This window comes from Cavia porcellus, unplaced genomic scaffold (genome assembly GCF_034190915.1).
Source record: "Cavia porcellus strain 051 isolate PalLab524CR breed Dunkin Hartley unplaced genomic scaffold, mCavPor4.1 scaffold_18, whole genome shotgun sequence".
Classification (NCBI taxonomy): Eukaryota; Metazoa; Chordata; class Mammalia; order Rodentia; family Caviidae; genus Cavia; species Cavia porcellus.
Window position 1 is genome coordinate 73,261,186 of NW_026947501.1, and position 19,860 is coordinate 73,281,045.

Consider the following 19,860-nt stretch of genomic DNA (forward strand, 5'->3'; position numbering starts at 1 on the left):
TTGCCTCTTCCCACCAGTCTAAAAAAACAAACCTAGACATTTTAAGTCAGAAGTACTAAATACAATTTGTTAACCACACTGAAATAAGTGCTAGTCAAAAAACACATTCTTTTTCTTTTTCTTTTGGTAACAGGGATCGAACTCATGACCTTGCACTTGCCAGGCAGGCACTTGTGCTGCTGAGCTAAATCCCTGACCCTTCAAATAACAAATTCTTTATATAAAACCTGAAAGTAGTACAAGGCCAAACCATTTTTATAACCCTAATTCAGCCAGATGAAGTACGTTATATTTAAGAAATAACAGAGTAACCAGGTGTGATGGTGTACACTTGTAATCCCAACACTGAAGAAGCTGAGGCAGAAGGATCACCGCGAGTTTGAGGGCAGCCTGGGCTGCATAGTGAGTTCAAGGCCAGCCTGAACTGCATTGAGACCCTGTCTTAACCCCACCCCAACCCCAAGAAAGAAATGATAAGTGTTTCACATCTAAATCACTGACCTCAGGAAAAGTTACAAAAGTAAACTAGTGCCAGGGATTTAGCTCAGTGGCTTAAGTGCTTGCCTGGCAAGCATGAGGTTGTGACTTGGATCCTGGTACCCAAAAAAAGTGAACTATTGTAGGGCCAGTTAAGAAGTATAGGCAAGGAGCATGGAGATGAGAAAGATTACATGCAGCCAAAACCCCAATACCTTTAAGTTTGGTGTAGCTGTGGAGGAGTGGATCAACAGAAACCATGCAAGGCCACCAAGGATAACCCGACACTTTGGACCACACCAAGTCACCCACATTGTATTTCAACAGGTGATCTTTGTCTCTGCCAGTGTTTGGACAGGACTCTTTCTTAACTGGAATCTGCAAGGGAACAACAAAAGATTAATCAGGCTACAGGTCTCAGCACACATGGAGGGCTGGGGGTATAGCACTTGCTTGGCATGCACAAGGCCTGTGTCTATCCCCAATACTGCCAAAAAAACAAGCCACACAAACACAGACCCTAACGAAGGTGCGGTCCTTTTGCTGTACTTCAGTTCACAGCTCCAGTCTCTCTCATGACCGCTGCCCTGACCTAAAGGGTCTGTATTGGGCCTGGCACAGAGACAGCCCAGCATTAGCAAGACTACTAGTCAACTCCTTAGTCTGGTACAGTCTTTTCATGGTGCTTGAAGCCCAGAAGTCCAAATCCACATTGGCCCAGCCTCCAGCCAGCTGTCCATCAATCTCTGAGAGCTTGTGCTTCACCCAACAGTGAGGCCCTCTGCTCTACATTCAACGTTCTGAGCCTTCGCTTCTCCCTGTACCACTCTGAGCTTTGCTCTCTAGTGGACATGAGCATAGCAGCAGGGCCACAGCCTCTTGAGGGTGAACCCCAAAGAGCAATACAACTGTTTCAGGCCTCAGTTTCCTCCTCTGTGAGCTGAGAGTGACACCCTGAAATTAAACTCTCACTGGCTGTTAGAGAAGCATGAGCATGGAGACACAGGCTGTATAGTCACCACATTACATGCTTTCAAGAGATGTCAGCACAGAGATGATCCCACAGCATCCTGGCCGTACCCCACCATGCAGGCAGAAAGTCAAAATGCAAGTAACTTCCCCAAGTATTAACAAGACCAAGCGGCAGAGCTAGGAGTAAAAACCAGATTGCTAGCAACTTGTACCATAAAAAAACATAAGGTTCACAGCAACCAGTTCCAAAACCCATATAAATGGGTTTTCTTAAACAGCCTGCCTTTGAAATTAGATGGGCCAAAGTGGCTCCTGAACACTCAAAAACAGTTTTAAGTCCTTCCACTCTTGATGTAATTTTAAGGATTCCAAAGAAATGTCAACAATTCCTCCTGTGTGTGAAACTCCTAAAGGAAATCCCAACTGTAATTGTAAACTCGTCGTTTACAACCTTATTGTGGCACAACTCATACCCCTCAGGGGTTCCCTGCCACACTCCTCTCAGAAGCCTGGCTATGGCCCACTGAGTGGGAATGGGGAAGAGCATCACCTGGCATCCCTCCTTCCCTCTGCAGGGCCAAGGTCCTTCGGCTGTTTACCTCCTGGCCTATCCTCCTGGAAGTGTGTGACAAAGCATCTGCAGAATAAACAGGATCCAGCAACCTCTACCTGAAGGCAGGACTCCTTCCAGCCTGGGGAGTATACCTGTGTTCACCAGTGTTTGGAATGCCAGGCTCTGCCCTGAGAACCAAGAACCAAGTCCTCCAGGAAGAGGTCATCTGGTGGACCACTTAGCAGAGGAAAAGGCAGCCGCTCAGATCTCTGCACGGCATAGCACAGATTGGCTCCTACCCATCAGTAGCACAGACATCAGTCTCACATGAGGCCCAAATATCAGCCTGCAGAATGCTTCCAGGGGGCAGACCCAGGGAAACAGCACAAGCTAATGGCATCCAGCGAGGGCCAGGGAATGGGCAGACCTGGGTTCAAAAATTGGCACTGCCTCCTTTGAGTCATTTTAATCCCAAACACCTAAACTCTTACACCTAAGTGGCCCACAGCCAAGACTCAGCCAGCAGCAGCCACGTAGGGCCAAGACCGCTGGTCACACTAGGCCTGTCCTCCACAGCCTCTGGCCACCATCACAGATGCAGAGGTGTGTCACATGGTCCTGTTGTTACAGCACCATCAGGACATGACCAAATCCCTCACACATACCTTCTTATCTGCAGGACTCGAGATCTTGGACACCAGAGCTGCTTCCACGAGGCCTTGCTCCAGTAAGGAGTCATACTTTATGCTTCTCTTTCTGCTCCTCCTCACCTTGCTCTCTGATTTCTGCCCATCTTCTTCTGACTGAGACACATCAGCAGTACTATCACCACAGATAGAAGATTCGAAAAGAGGTTTCCCATTCATGTATGTTTTGGTGATCTTTAGCTTGATTTCTGGAGAGCCATTTTTGATAGGAGTAGTGTTGGGTGGTGTTCCAATTCCTTTTGCTTCCTGGGACTCAAAACACAATTTGGCATCAGGAGCACCAGGTTCGCCATTAAACACACAGGAAGTAAGATCTTTCAGCTTCTCGGCTGGAATAAAGGGAAGCGCGTCATGGCCATTAAACTTCTGCATGACCCCCTCCTGTAGGCTGTTAGAAAGCTGAGCTTTGCTGAGGAATACAGAACAGTCACGATTCACTTCACAGTTCTGAGTCTTTCCATTGGTACTGCCAAGGATTTCTGGTGCCTGCTTCATCTTTATGCACTTTACAACTTTCTGCACAGAAAGAGGACCTTTTTTGATGCTAAATTCCATCCAGCTGAGACGTGTCAGTTCTTAGAACACTACATAATAGGGGGGAGGGAAAGCAACATATTACACTTAAAACCTAGGGTAAAAAGTTAGAAATCACATTCCTGCAATTTCTGAAATAATAGCAACTGAAGTAAAGAGATAACTTAGTGCTTATACTGTTTGATAAATTTTGCATGCCTGTATCTCACCCAGAACAAGTCCAGGAGACACGAATATAAAGGAAATCAGGAGGCACACACCTGAATTTCTCAGATAATGGCAACTGTACTATATAGAAAGAACTTAGTGCTTGTGCTGGTTCACTGACTTTGCACACCTGTGCCTGGTGGTCCAAGCATCTATTTAGAGTATAACAATGTGCACAACAGTGACTATGGTTGATTTCCTACTGTCTTGGGTTGGTTTGGTTTGGTTTGGTTTGGTTTTTAGTAGTACCAGGGATCTTATTGCCTTGGGGTTTTTTTTTGTTTTTGTTTTGGTATATTTACCGGTACCAGGGATTGAACTCATGACCACACACTTGCAAGGCAGGCGCTTATGCCACTGAGCTAAATCCCCAGCCCCTACTGCCTTGTTTTTAAAATCTGATCCTAAACCTTGATTCTACATTTGTTGTTTTGCTTTGTTTCATTGTTTGATTTTTCTTTTCTCCTCTTTAAAATAAAAACTTTTAAAAACCTACGATAAGTATGCCAACACCTCTACCATATAGCTTTATGGAAGTTGAACAAGGGGGGGCTGAGGCAACTTATGATTTTTATATAATGAATTAGGTTGCCGGAGGCAACTGTAATGCCACAAAAATGATAAAGCTGAAAGAAGGTCACAAGAAATCATTTGTAAAAGGGGTAATATGACTGTCAGGACAGCAAATCCCAAGCTGCCACGACTACCTATAATCAATGTGACAGAAACACAACTTAACCTGTGTATCTGCTCTTGACACCAGATTACCACGCACTTCACAGCACAGGGACATTTGCAAAGAGCTGGTGTCAACCCCCAACACCAGAAGAAGAAAAAGAAGGATCAATGCATGTGGACAGCTCACACCAGACCTAGGAAAGGATAACAAGGGAGAGCACAGCAAAATCAACACTAGTGGCAAAGAGCCATGCAAGTGCTTCTACCAAAGCTGAGGACTCTGGAGCAGGCCAAGGTCACCTGCTCAGCAAGGTTTAGAATCAGATCTTCCAGCTCCTGACACAGTACAGCCCCAGACTGATGAGGAGGAAGAAAGCAAAGGAAAAGAAAAAAGAAAAGCAAGAGAGAGTGACCATGCAGACACACGCCCAGCGAGCTCAAGCCTGAGCGAGTCCAGTGCTCTTCCCTCTGCTCAAGCCCTCCTTGCACAGGCCCAGACTAAAACTTCAAGTCAGGGACAGCGTGTACAATGACAGCAAATGTAGTTTTACACATTTCATTCATCTGTCACCCCAAGTTTTGCTATCAAGGGCACCACTGCTGGGCTAAAGAACACATGACCCTGCCCCAAGAAGCAAAGAGTGTGCCACACTGCCCACGCAGGGCCGAAGCACAGAGGGGATAGTTTACTACCCTACCTGCTGGCTGCACATGGAGTGGTGACATGGAACCTTCACTGCACAGCACTAATCCCCACTAGAAACACCAATAAGGGACATAACCTCCAAGCAGGGAACAGACGGAGGCCACCCTGCTAGGAAGACCGAGATCACAACATCTAGACTCCCAACAAAATCCTCAGAGAAGGCAGCAGCTAACTGTGCCAGCACTAGGGGAACACCTGAAAACAGGAAGGCTGGAGGTGCCCACACATGAAGACCGTGCAGTTCTCTCTGGTGTGACTCTGCTCCTTGGGGAGCAGAGCCCTACTGGGAAAATCTCACCACTTGGGCACTACTACTGCCTATCTCCTGAAGAGAGGAGAGCCTGCTGCTAAACATCCTTCAATGATCAGAATAGTGCTCACAAAGAACCATCTGACCCACAGTGTCCACAGGTCCAGATGGAGAGAAAATCTGACATCAAAAAAGAGTCACTGGTGTCTCCACAGAAGAACTACAGCGCTGAGGGAGGGGACACTAAAAGAAAAGCAAACAGCCCAAGCGCCAGCTTAGCCTCATGTGTAACACGAAACACACATAAAAGTATATTGTTTTAACCTTTGTTCAATGTATTTATTATTGCAGTGCTGAGGACTGAACCCAGGGCCTCATCGTGCAATTGAGCTACATGCTCAGCCATTTTTAAATTTATCTTTTGAAAGGGGTCTCACTATGCTGCCCAGGCTGGCCTCCAACTCACAATCCTCCTGTCTCTGCCTCCTGAGTGTCCCCACCATACTCAGCCACATCACAGATATAAAGACACGTGTATCAGGAGGCTCCACTTGCAGCACATGTCACAGACCATCCCATGGTGAAAGCCTTCATGAACTATGGGAAAAACACCTGGAGGGGTGAAACCTCACAACACACCAAGTTCCAGGCTGACACTTGTACATAGCAGATTATAAGCATCCAAGCTTATAAAATAATAGGGTTCCAGGCAGAAAACCCCCACAAGAATATAACAGAATCCAGTGCCAGTATATCTATCATCCATGATACTGTATCTAAGATATTATCCAAAATTGCTAAACATACTAAACAGAATACAAACTAACTCCCAAATGATCCAAATACTAAAATTTAGCAGACAAAGTATCTATTACAGTAACACTCAAGGAAATAAGGAAAATACAGTCTTAACAACAACAACAAAAAAAAAAAAAATTAGAAATTACAACACAGAAAAAGAAACCAAAAAATACCAAATAGAAACTCTGTAACTGAGAAATACTATATCTGGTTATCAAAGCATCAATGCATGGGCTCAACAGCACACTGGAGACAAGTCAAGAAACTTAAAAATAGATCAATAAAAAGTAGAATGAGGTCCAAAAAATTAAGATAAAAAGGAACAAGCTTCAGCATTCTGAGCAACAAAGTCACAAGTCTGAATTCCCACCAAGGAGAAAAAGGATGAGGCAGAAAAAATATTTTGAGGGAAAAAAAATAGCCAAAAATTTCCCCCAATTTGATGAGAGGCAGAAAAGAGACTGAAGATGTGGATGTAGCTCAATGCTCCCTGGGTTCAATGCTCAGTACTCCCAAAAATTTTTTTAAAAGGCCTTTACATTTTGAGAGAAACACAAAGTCATCAGCACCAGACAAACACTACAAAAAAGTGCTAACGGAAGCTCTTCAAACTTGGAGGGAAAAGGAACCATGCTGAAACTTGGGTCTTTAGGAAAAAATTACAGGTTCTAAAAATAAGTAAATGTAACACTATTTGTTCCTATCAGTTTAACACTGGTACATCTAAGGCAAACTGTGTAGTCCTGTAGGTGCTCGGATTTATGTAACTGTAACATACATAACTAAGCTTACTATAAGGAGTTGTAAACCTAGGGTCTTATATTTAAATAAAATGATACAACTGTAACATTAAGCAGACTAAGATGAGTTATAGGAACAAACTACAATGGCAGCTAAAGTATCAACGATAAAAATAAAGTATCAGAAATAAGACAGATTAATATGCGCAATCCCAAAAATTAAAGTGCAGAGTATTTTATACTACAATTGGGTTTCTGGCATCTCTTAGAATTTACTAAGGTCATATGGCTAGGAAGTCATGGGGCAGGATTTAATTCCAAACCTACCTGTTAAACAGAGTGGATGGCCGGGCGTGGTGGTTCACGCCTATAATCCCAGCTCTCGGGGAGGCTGAGGCAGGAGGATCGTTTTTTTTTTTAGTTCGAGACCAGCCTGGGCTACAAAGTGAGCTCAAAGCCTGCCCAAACTGCATAGAGACCCTGTCTCAAAAAAAGACAAAAAACAAAACAAAACCAGACTGGATGAGAACTACTTTGCAAGGCTGCTTGTTCCTTTTTTTTTGGTCTTTTTCGTTTTTATCGGTACCAGGGATTGAACTCATGACTGCCTGCTTGCAAGGCAGACACTTATGCCGCTGAGCTAAATCCCCAGCCCCAAGGCTGCTTGTTCCTGCATGTATTTTGAGGCATCTTTAAATGCTGAACTTGCTAAACGAATAAGGTTAAATACCTGGTACTTGCTGGTCTTCCCTTGGGAATCACTGTCTTTTTCCTTTCTGGGGGCCTGTTTCTTGTGTGTGCTGACACTTTTCCTCCCAACCTGGCTATGGCAGGCTCATTTTCCTATGACCCTGTCTGAAGGCTTCTGGAGAGGTCCAGTCACTGAACACGCCACTAATCTTTCTAAAAGGTTTTCTCTTTTTTTCTTTCAGTACCAGGGACTGAACCCAGGCCTTTGTGATAAACTACATCCTAGCTCCCCACCCCCACCCCCGGCTTTTTAAAAAAAATTTGAGTTGGTCCTGCTAAATTGTTAAACTGCCTAGGCTGGCTTGAATTTGGGATCCTCCTGCCTGCATCTTCCAGAGTGCTGAGATTACAGGCCTATGCTACCACACCTGGAAAGTTTTGGGGCATTTTGTTTTGTTTTTTTAATCAAAACTACACCAGCAGCCGGGCATGGTGGCTCACACCTATAATCCCAGCACTTGGGAGGCTGAGGTGGAAGGATCATTGCGAGTTCGAGACCAGCCTTGGCTACAAAGTGAGCTCAAGGCCAGCCTGAACTGCATAGGGAGACCCCATCTCAAAAAAGAAAAAAGAAAAAAAAAAAAAACTACACCAGTAGCCAGGGATTTAGCTTAGCGGCATAAGCGCCTGCCTGGCAAACTTGAGGTTAAGAGTTTGATACCGAGGGGCTGGGGATTTAACTCAGTGGCATAAGCACCTGCCTTGCAAGCAGGCAGTCTTGAGTTCGATCCCCGGTACCGATAAAAAAGAAAAGACACAAAAAACAAAAACAAACAAACAAACAAAAAAAAAAAAAAAACCAAGAGTTTGATCCCGGTACCAAAAAAAAAAAAAAGAAAAAAAAGAAAAACGTAAAACCTAATAAAGCTAATATGAGGTTAAAAAAAAAATTTAAAAGCCCAGTAACTACAGAAAAAACAATAAGCAGAGTCAAGCCCAGAGAACTTCACTTGTGAGCTTCTCCACTCCTTTGGTGAGCAACCTTTGTACACAAGGAAGACCACAAGGGACAGAGGATATTCTCAGACGCCAGACAGCACAAAGAACTCTGGGACAAGCACACAGCCCCACCAGCCTCTGCTCCAGCCAGCTCTAGGTCCTGTTGGCAGGAAACCAATCATGACCATGTCTTGTTTTAGATGCCTTTTGTGGCTCCTGCTTTGTAGCCATCTCCAGCACAAGAGGCAGGGAGACGGTGGGTGGGCAGCCCACCCCAGCTCAAGCAAAAACCCAGGCTGTGCAACACCATCCCACTCCACCAGGCAGGCACTCAAACCCACATGCTCTCTCAAGCACCACCTCCCACAGGATAAAGTCCTTAGATCCCCACAAATCCAGGCCCAGTGTCACCACCCTGAGCTCCCACAGGGTCCCACAGGTCTGCAGTATGTTCTGTCAACATACACATGTTGTATGTGGCCAAGTCCAAAACTGCTACCCTGTGATACTCTGTGCCCTGCTTCTGACCAGCCGACAGCCTTTATTTCCCTGTGCTGATATGCATAAATACAGCTGAGACAATTCCACACAGACTGTGTATTAATCATCATGTAAGCATTTCATTCCTATTAAGTTATTCATAGATGGAGGAAGCATACAATGTAGAAAATGATGAAAAGTTTCCTACAATATTATGCAAGGCTGGCACAATCCTCCTACGAAAACTAGAGGGGGAAAAAAGACATGACTTAAAATCAGCCTATCAAATTTTAATAAATCATAAAAATAAAAGGAAATCAACCCAAGGGGTCTAGTGTTAAAATAATTTGATACTATTGATCAAAGGATTTATCCAAAAGTATAAGGACGATTCAGTATTGGGAACCAATCAGGCATGGAGGTGCCACCTATCATCCTAGTGCTGGGGAGGCTGAGGTAAGAGGATCACAAGTTCAAGTCCAGTCTGAACTACACAGTGAATTCAAAACCAGCCTGAGAGCCAGGGATTTAGCCAGGCAGCATAAGTGCCTGCCTGACAAGAACGAGGTTGTGGGTTTGATGCCTGGTACCAAAAAAAATAAAAAGCAGCCTGAGCTACATAGCGAATTCTGTCTTAAAAAAAAAACAAGTTGCAAACTTTATTAATGTTGTTATCACGTTAGTGTATTATAGAAGATTTCTGGTAGAGGTGGCTGAAATATTTTTTTTTAAAGATAGCCATCTTGCTGAATTCAAAGCAAGGAAAGAAAACCCCAGCTCCAGAAATAAAGATGGAACCACAGTTCAAGTTTTGTGGGGTGCAGGCAGTCCACAGTGGTTGGAAAACAGACAAAGCACCTGAGCAGGGGCCTCACCTAGCCTGATGAGCCCTTGGCAGTGTGTCACAAAAATCCTAGGGGCACTGGCTGTAGTGTTCAGGCACAGAGTCTGTGCCCCAACTCTGCAGCTCACCCAGCTTGGGACCCTGGTCACGTGACCCCCACCTCCCTCTCAGCCCACGTCCTGGGACAGCAGATTGTGAACACAGAGGATGAGAAGGTTCTGCCAGGAAGGACTCTCCCTCCCTAGGGCAGTGGGCATCACTGAGCCCACACACGAGGAAGCTGAGGACTGGGCCCTCAGCCAACACCAGTGAGGTCTCTGAGAGTCTGAATCCCACACCCCCACCTCAGAAGACTGTGGCATCCCAAAACCTGACGCAAGGACTGATGTCAAGACAGATTCCAAGAGTGGCACCTACAGCCCTGCCAAGTAACCCAGAGACAGATCCTAGAAGCCCCTGTGACCTCCCTGCTGAGAGAAGCTGGGGCTGGAGACACAGCCCTTGCCCATGAGGGTTCCCAGGGAGCCAGTCCTAGGGTGCCCAGGAAGATGCTCTGCAGAACAAGAACAAGAAATTACTGTTTTCATTAACTTTAGACTTGGAAAGGAAAAACAGGCACTGAAATAAACTCAGTTGTTATAGCAGACCAGACACAGCTAAAAATATAGTAAGAAAATAAATCTGAGCAAATCACCAAGGAAAAAGCTGATAAGATGATGAAAAACATTAAGTGGGACTAAAGACATAACATTCATGTTTCACTCTTTCAAATGTTTGGAAAACCCACTGTATACCAGACACTATAGTTCGGCCTGAGTGACTTAGCAAGTCTGTCTCAAAATTAAAACATGGAAAGATCGTTCATTAGCACAGCTCAGAGTGAAGGCCCTGGGTTCAGTCCCTAGGAAGAAAGGGAGGGAGGGAAGGACAGGAGGAACACAGGCAAGCAAGTAGTGCCTGACTGCATTTATTTGAGGAACCTAGTAGAGAAAAATCATAGAAACAGAATGGCTGTAGCTGGGGGCTGAGGAAGGGAAATGGGGTGGGGTGAAAGTTTGGGCAGAAGAAAAAGTTCTGGAGAGGGATGGTGAGGATGGCTGCAAAGCGCGAGTGTGCCTAATCCCACAGAAGTGCATACACTATGGCTTTTGCATGGCTTTGCTCAAGATGGAACCCAGGGCCTCATGCATGCCAGGCAAGGACTCTTCTCGTTGCCTCACTGCCAGCCACTATGGTATTGTAACATAGTACCAGGCACCTCCATAGCACAGAAGATAACAAAGTTTACTTTCGAGGAACTCGCATTCCCAAGGAGTTCTAGATGAGATCAGAAGTGTGGAGAAAAGGGGATTCTCAAAGCAATGACAATTAAACAAGACTTGGTTTTCAGGTTAAAAGAACTCCCTGGGCTCTGACCAAGATAACAATAAATCAATGCCTATCACACTGCAACCACAGCGCAGGAAAGGTAAAAGAAAAATCTTAAAAGCCCATATGTACATACCCCAGTACCACACACAAAAAAAGAAAAAGTGACTGCCTAAACAGTAACCATAGTTCTGGGCTTAGCCTCAACATGGAGTGCAGACATCTGGTTATTATGCCAAGAGCAAGGGGAAAATCATCTTCCACCTAGCTAATTTACCATCCTCCACGAAGCACTGAAAGACCCTGTCTCAGAATAAAGCAACACAAAAGGTAAAAAGAATAAGAGGCTTCCTTTTCCATACTCCATTCCTTCTAAAAATTTCTTTTTTTTTTTTTTTGTACCAGAGATCAAACTCACAATTTTGCAATTGCCAGGCAGGGTCTTGTACCTACTGAGCTAACCTCTCAACCCCTAAGAATCCCAATTTAAATGACAACAGACATTTTTTTAAAAATGTATGCCCAGAAAGACAAAGAGAACACGAGGGATAGGATGTTGAACCAGGGCCTGGATATGGCTCAGTGGCACTGCATTTGCCATCCACATGTGAGGGCCTGGGTTCCACCCTCAGCACTGCGCACACACACATCCCACCCTTATACTGCTCTCCTTTATTTCCTCCCTTTGTCTAATAACAGACACTCTTCTACTTTCTTGCTATCTCTTCTACAGTCCACATGGTAAGAAGGACACATACAGTATTTTCTTTCTGGGTCTGTCTTATTTCATGCAACACAGTGACCTCCAGATCCACCCATTTTCGTTCTTTTTGTGGCTGAGTAATATTCCACTGTGTATTTTCATGCCACATATCCTTTATCTGTTCGTGGGCACCCAGGCTGGCTCCATATCGTGGCTGCTGTTTACTGGGCTGCATTAAACAGGGCCCTCGGGCTCCTGCTGTACACTGATCCTAACTGCTTCTGGTGTACAGTGAGGAGCGGTACAGATGGATCAAATGATAGTTCTGGTTTTGGCTTTTTGAATGATCTTTGTACTGGTTTCTGTAACAGCTGTACTAATTTACATTTCCACCAGCAGGGTAAAAGTTCTTTTCCCCGCTTATCCTTGCCAGTATTTATTGTTTTTTGTATTTTTGACGATAGCCATACTGACTTGAGGTAAAAATTCTCAATGTTACTTTGAACATTTTTGCAAAAACTTATTGGCCAGCAAATGGCTGTGTTTAGGGACTGCACAATGAATCACTTTGACTTCAAAGACTATGTACCATGTGAACACCCATGTTAAGTGGCTGGAGCGCTGAGCAGCCTCTGCTGGATCTCATGGAACAGATAGGGTCCAAAACCTTTCCCAATGTCTCAGAGAGAAAGGGACCTGGGCAGCAGCCGTCACTGCTCAAAGCAACCATGGTCACCAGGCCCTGTTCTAGGACTGAAACAGAGTAATAAACAAAATGCCTCCTTTATGTCATGGAACAAATGGTCTGGACGAGAGAAATTAAGAAATACAAGATACGACATACCGGAAAAAGAGGAAGGCAGGAGGGAGCAGGAAAATCACCCTTTACTCTGGAGGCCTCCCTTTCGCTAGATGTCAGCCACAGCCAACCTCGCATTCTGTGACTCCAACCACAGTCCCCTTGGGAAGATCCCGACACTGTGGGGAGGGCTGCAGAACTAGCCCCAGAGCCAGGTGGTGAGACAGGTCAAGCACCGAGCCCTCCTCTAGCAGCTGATGACAGATATCAGCTGAAAACCTAAGCTTGCAAAACACAATTTACACACACCTGAGCTTCCTCTATTTTCTCACATCTCACCCCAATCTACCCAACACTCATTCTGGCGCAGCCACAGCTGAAAGTCAGTAGAACCTCTGTTCTTTAGGACAAAGTGACCTCCAAGGAATGGAGTAGCGTTTGCTAGTAACAAGGTACCAGGCTTTGACCACTGTTACTCCAACATTTTCTCCTAAGTTTACCCTTAAAAAAAGCTCAGATTCCCCCACAGCAAGTGTGCTTATCCTGTAGGAACACACCCACAGGAAGAACTGTGTAACTGGCCTACTTCCGTTTTTGTTTAGCCTGTGAAACTTTGCTTTCCTCCTTCAGATCCATCTTCACCTGATGGTGCATAAGCTCATACACTCCCTTTTCCCAATTGGTGAGTTTTTCCCATTATACTCTGTGATTTCTTGTTTTGGTTTGGTTTGCTTTGGGTTGCCTGAGACATGGTTTCTCAATGTAGATCAGGCTGGCCTCACTCATGGCACTCCTCCTGCCTCAGCCTCCTGGGTGCCACAATTACAAGCATGTGCCACCATGCCTGGCTTACTCTATATACTCTTAAGGAAATATGTCAAGTCCTAGTCCCCCTCAGGCGCTGCTGGTAGGGACGTTAAATTGTGCAATTGCTTGAAAGAGTCCAACAGCTCCCCAGAAAGTTAGCCAGATGGCAATGTGCCTTGGCAAGCCCACTCCTAAGCACCCGCCAACCAGCAGAAAGCATGGGCTCACAAGGGTATGCACAGTAGCATCCACAGTGGCATTCACCATTCTGACAGCACAGGCCACCTGAATGTCTGTAGACTGAGGAATGGTAAACAGATTTGATCTATCCACACAAAGGGGGTTACTCGCCCATAATGCACGAGGTGTACCATGTTAGGCTGTGACAGGGATGAACCTCAAAACATCAAGCTAAAACAAAAAGAAAAAAATCAATGGTGAGCATCAGATTGTGTGTTCGACTCCCGGTACCCAAAGAAAAAAATCACGCTAAGGGAAGGAAGCCAGACACAACCACTCATACCCCATTTATATGAAATGTCCCAAACAGGCAAATCCATAAAGCTAAAAAGCAGAGTCGATGCTAGGGCAGCGGGGGAAGGGGTAGGAAGTGACTGTGTAATGGCAGAGGGTTTCTTACTGGGATGATGAAAATGTTTAGGAATTAGGTAGTGGTGATGGTTGCACAACACTGAATATATTAAAAACCACTGAACTGCAGCCATGAAATGGTTTATAAATGACAAACTGTATCTTGCTAAAAGGATGTCCAGGGCTTGGGGTGCAGCTCAAGGGCGAGCACTTGCCAAGCACACGTGCAGCCCTGGGATGGATCCCCAGCACTGCCAAAAAAATTTTTAAAAACCCACCTCTTCTGTTGACTGCTGAATGAGAGGTACTATAAACATTAAGCTATCTCGGTCACACAGCTGTAACATGTTTCCCTGTTTTCAGCTGAGCTATACTGAGAGTACAATGTACCTTTCCAAATGCAAGAGGGCACCTGCTCTGCAGGCTGCACCAGCTTAGTATCCACAATAGCCAACCCTGCGCCACCAATGCATGCCAAAGACAGACATCACAGGGCTCACGCTGATAGGGATGGGGCTGCAACCGACTACCAAGTTGAGGTCCTCTGTGTCTTTCAAGCACAGGCAGAGCCCCAGTCAGGTCCCCAAGCAGAGAACCACCAGGCTCCCTGAGGAGCCTGAATTTGAAAGCAGAGCACCAGGACCTTGGAGGATGTGGCACAGAATAGAGAATGGGAAGGATCTCAGAAAGAGCATGCCCATCCTCAACCAATGCACCCTCTTCCTTGGGAGGTGTGGGTCCCGGACGGCTCTGGCTCTGGCTCTGGCTGGGTGGGTGAAGAACAGTGTAGAGAGAACTCTGGTCTGTGGGCTTAGCCTATGTCTTCTGCAGCTTGGAAGGACGTATGCTCTGTCACCAAGAGGCCCCAGCTCAGCAGGGAGACTGTGTTACCATATTTTAACTTGAGCCATGTGGAAGTTCTCACAGTTTCAAAGAAATACTATGAAAATGTAAAAATATTTCCAAAGCAGTTAAAAATTTCAGCAATCTCCAAAACATTCATAGTTGATAAGGAGACAAGAAATGGCTAGATACTATGGGTCTCCTACAGGCTTGCCAAGAAGAGAAGACAGACAGGAAGAAGCTATCAGATGTGCCCTGGGAGGCTGAGGCAAGAGGACCATGAGTTCAAACCCAGCCTGGGCAATTTGGCAACAAGACCCTGTTTCAAGTTAAAAAAAAAAAAAAAAAAAGGAAGATAACAAAATAAGAATTTTTAAAAGAACTGGGAATGTAGCTCAGTGTGAAGGCCATGGGTTCAACCCCTATTACCAAGGGAAAAAGAGATATAAGAAAAAAGATATAAGAACAGGCCGAGGGTTTAGCTCAGTGGTGTAAATGCCTGCTTGGCAAACACAAGGTCATGGGTTCAATCGCCAGTACAGAAAGAAAGAAAGGAAGGAAGGAGAAAAAAAGAAAAAATGTCAGGAAAAATGGATAGTGAGATGAGAAAGTAGAAAAAGGGAAAAGGACAAGGGGATTGGGGATTTAGCTCAGTGGCATAAGCACATGCCTTGCAAGCATGCAATCGTTCGATCCCCGGTACCGATTAAAAAAAAAAAAAGGGAAAAGGACATGAAAGGGGGAGAAGGGAGGGATGAAAGGAAAAGTAGAGAAAAAGGAAAGCAAGAGGTAGGAAAAAAGGGAAATAAAACAATGTTAATGGCACATCCACATAAGAGCCCCGAAAACTTAGGAAAGAAACAAGTGAGGACTGTCCCAAAGGAAAAGGCTGAGTGACCCCTTAAGGGTGTCCACAAACTGATCTGTGGCCGCCAGAAAGGACATCTCAATTACAGCTTACAAGCAAGAACTCCAAGTTCTTGAAGAGCACACTGTGCTCCTGAAAGTGATGCCTTCAAATTTTTCAGGAAAAAATTACCTCCAACCTAAAGGCTACACCCAGTTAACAGGACACGTAAGGTTTCAAATAATGTTTCCTCCCACGCTTTAGCACATCTATGAGGCGTGTCACCATATGGGAGGGTAAACAAAGGACAGGACCACCAAGAACCCAGGAACACAGGCTCTGCCTCAGAAGAGAGCATCGATGGGGGTGCAGTATGGAGGGAGTACAGTCCCCTGTTCAGAGAATGGTCAGCAAGAGAAAAAAGACAAGGGCATAGTGACACACCTGTAATCCAAGCACTAGCACTCTGGGAGGCTGAGGCAGGAAGATTGAAGCCGAAGCCCAGCCTGGGCAACTTGACAGCTCAGTGAGACCCTCTCTCTCAAAATAAAAATTCTTAAAAAGGGGTGAGGATTTAAGTTCAGTGTCAAGGCCTTGGGTTCAATGTTCAGGGTCAGGAAAAAAGCTTAGTTTTCTACTTTGCCAGAATGATATATCTAGAAATCGCACACCTTTGAAAAAATAAGACATACACAATGAAAGACAGATAGACAGAAGAGACACACACACAGACACACACACACTTAGGCTGGAGCTCTCTTCTCAATTTCCACTCCATCATCCCTGTCAGGAACTCAAGTCACAGGGAAGAACGAGAATAGGCAACTCTGTGGAATGCCCAGAGCAGTGTCTGGGCTACAAGACAGTGGACAAAGAGGACCAGGTCTGAGCGCTGGTGTATGGTTTTCTGCCTCCAGCATCACACCCAGCCTGAGGGCCACCTGAGTCTCTACTGGAAGCAGCGCTCTACAAAGACAAAGTCCTATTAAAATACACTTGCCAGATATAGTGGTGCTTACCTGTGATCCCAGCTACTCAGGATCACAAGTTTGAGGCCAGCCTAGAGAATTTAACAAGATGCTGTCTCAAAACAAAATTTACTAAAGGCAGGGCATGTAGTTCACTTGCCTTGTAGGCATGAAGCCCTGGGTTCAATCCCCAGTAAAACACGCACACGCCTCTACCTCTACGGTCATCAAAACACAGCTTTCCGTTTCCTCAGAAGTTCACCACTTTACAGTAATAGGAGGACCCTCGCCTCAAGCTGGAGAAGATGATATGTTGTACTTGTGGCACTATTTGCTCTGTACCAGCAAGCAGCTTTCAGTCCCACTCCTCTAGCCTGCAGCAGGGCCTGACAGGGTACTGGCTGTCTGGCATCTGCCCTTCAATGACTCAGTCAGGGAACTGAGATCCCTACAGCAGCCAACAACAGACTCATAACTAAAAAATACCCGAGTCCAGCTTCCCAAGGTAGACACTGAACAAAAAGAATCACAGTACCTGTCTCAAAGGAACCATACAAAGTTGAATTTTAAAGAAATACTTTTCACAAATTTCAGGACACAACAGAAAAGAACCCAATAACGTGTTAACATGACATACCTCACCCTCTACGAATGAATAATCCACAACTCATTTCACGTAAGAACAAAAGGCAGAAAACCTGTTCTCCCTCCCTGCCTCTGTCCAGCACACCTCATCCCAGGAGATCACACTATGGTGATCTCTCTCCCTCCTGAGGAGAGAAAGCTTCCTCAAGTCAGGCAAGTTTCTCCCAGCTACCACGACAGCCTGGGCCTCCACCTCAGGCCACTGGAAGAGGACAGCCAAAGGGTCTGACACACAGACCCAGAAAGGCTGGGCAGCCACCCTGGCCCGGCCCAGCCCTGACAGTCCCAATGGACCACATCCTTCACCACTGTCCAGGCCTAACTGTGTGTTCCTCCAGCACAACCCCAGGACCAGACATGAAGAGATCAGGCATCTTGCCTTCCTGAGCTTCCACTCAAGCTGGGAGGGCAGGCAGGGACACCAAATGGGGAGATTCTATGAAAAAACTCAGCCAAAAGATCAGGAGAGCAGAAGGGTACAATTTTAAATGGTCAGGGCGCACGTGGGCTTCTTTGAGAAACTGGCACTTGGGCAAAGAAGTCAACAAATTATTATTTCTTCATGGGCTTTTATTTCTTGCTTCTGAGAATGGAAAAAAAAAATTACCTCATCTGGTGGCACACACTTGTAATTCCACGTTCTGAGAGGCTAAGGCAGAAGACTCAGTTTGAACCCAGTCTGGGTAACTCAAGAGGCTTAGCAAGTTTTTGTTCCAAAATAACAAAAAAAGGGATGAAGGGATGAGATATGTTTCAGTGCAAAGGACCTGCATTCAATCCCCAGTACGGGGGGGGGGGGATCACTTTATCTGGTTAGTGAACACAGCCCCTGCCCCAGTTCTGGCACATAAAATATCAGGGGCCATCACCGACAGCTTTCCCCCACGTCTCTCACTGTCCCAAATGACACATCCTGTCACCTGTACTTCAGAGCCCTTCCTAACTGAACCCACCTACTCTCCATACCAAGGTCCCCAGGTTGGCCAGCCACCAAATCTAACAGGAGTTTCCTCAATGGCTCACTCACAGGAAACCTCCAGACAGCAGCTCTCAATGGGACAGCATTAGAACTCCATGCAGGGCTTGCTACAGCACAAGCTGCTGGGCCCCAGCCCAGAGCAGAGGGCTCTGTGAGTCCAGGATAGGATCTAAAACTGCATTTTGAACTAGTTCCCCAGCAGACTCTAAGAACATTTGAGTATGGCTATAATACAAGAACAGGTCCAAAACTGCTCTTGGTTTATCCCAAACACTCTTTCTCATTCAGGGTACATCTCCATTTGTTTCTACAATTAGAAACAGGGAAATGGGAAACTGGTAAAACTTATCTCTTCAGATTTCAGTAGTGACATTTCAGATTGCTACACCAAATTTCAAGAGGACAGGGCTGTTCAATCCTGCCAATCACCCAAAGCAGGGACAATGGAAAGATTCTGACCTGAACAACGCAACTGCAGACTCCTGAACCCTTCCCCATAAACAACTCAACCCCAGCGGTTCTGGGATACACTTTCTAGGAAACATGGATTTGAGCCCCAGTCCAGACAACCCCTATAAAGCCTTCTGAGGACCTCCCATTGCCTTACAATAAAAATACTAAAAGAACATGCCAAGTACTCCCCACATAGCCCAGAACCTTGGAAAGCTCACTCTCTGCTCCAGGCTGCTGCTGCTCCTGTTGCACAGCCTCAACACAGGTCCCTTTCTCCTCCCGAATCACCACACCTTAGTGAGTTTACACTGTGCCCCTTCTCTCTGCTCCATCAGGGATCCTATCAGGAAGTCATCCCTGGTACTCTGTTGAATATAACCTCCATACCAGGCACAACCTCCATACCAGGCACAACCTCCCTACCAGACACAACCAAAGTTCCTTCAGGACTTTGTGGTACTGGGGATTGTGAATAAACGCAAAGGTGGACAGGATAGTTAGAATCCACCTAGCAGATCACAGTCAACCAGGGTAGTCCTGATCCAGCCAGATACTACTCTCTCTCCTAGAGTATGGAGCAACTCACAGGTGGTCTATCATCAGTAATACTTCTTGCATCTCTAGAAGGCAGGGCTTATTTTCTTTTTTTTTTTAATTTAAGGAGAAAAAGAAAAAAAAAAACAAAAAATGGGTACAAGTAATACAAAATTTAAAAGATAAACAGTAAGAAATCACTAGTTAATAGGTTACATATTCTCATCTTAGAAATAGTTGTTCAAGTTACAAAATTAAAGCATATAAAGTGGACTTTCAAACAGTGAGAGTGCAAACAGTTTTGTTCAATGATCCAAAAAAACTCAGTAATATGATTATCCATCTTATACACTTAAACATATATGCAGTTATAACCTTTAGAGCACTTTCTTTTCTTTTCTTTTGTACAATGACAATTACACATTTTGGGTTTTATTACTCCCACAGTTCTTCCTACTTTTTATGAAGAAAGTAAAACCAAATGCAACATATCAGAACAGAGTCAGTCAAATCAAAAGGATGGACATAATAGATAATGTAGAAACAAAATACAAGGTGATCAACAATGGTTACCACACTGCCTCTTGCTATTTTAAGAAGAATTGCCAGTTATAATAAAATTGAACAAAACAGTAAAGAATAAAAAACCAAAGCATTGGAGACATTACAGGACTTTAAAAGAAGA

The 19,860-nt window shown here is 45.1% G+C and overlaps 1 protein-coding gene across 6 annotated transcripts in view; it reads right to left on the bottom strand.

Moving 5' to 3' along the window:
• Nucleotides 1-19,860, bottom strand: part of Nsd2 (nuclear receptor binding SET domain protein 2) — a 75,686-nt gene that overhangs the window by 46,833 nt on the left and 8,993 nt on the right. For 3 of the 6 annotated variants that reach the window (XM_063230301.1, XM_063230297.1, XM_063230302.1), the window contains exons 2-4: nt 6,953-7,105; nt 2,668-3,293; nt 693-855 (exon numbers count right to left, since the gene is read on the bottom strand). In XM_063230301.1, the coding sequence (XP_063086371.1) occupies nt 693-855; nt 2,668-3,264 (760 nt within the window). In that variant the 5' untranslated portion in view covers nt 3,265-3,293; nt 6,953-7,105. Of the gene's footprint in view, nt 1-692; nt 856-2,667; nt 3,294-6,952; nt 7,106-12,553; nt 15,461-19,860 lie in introns of those variants that run through there. The other 3 variants (XM_003471548.5, XM_063230300.1, XM_063230298.1) reach the window with 2 other exon arrangements.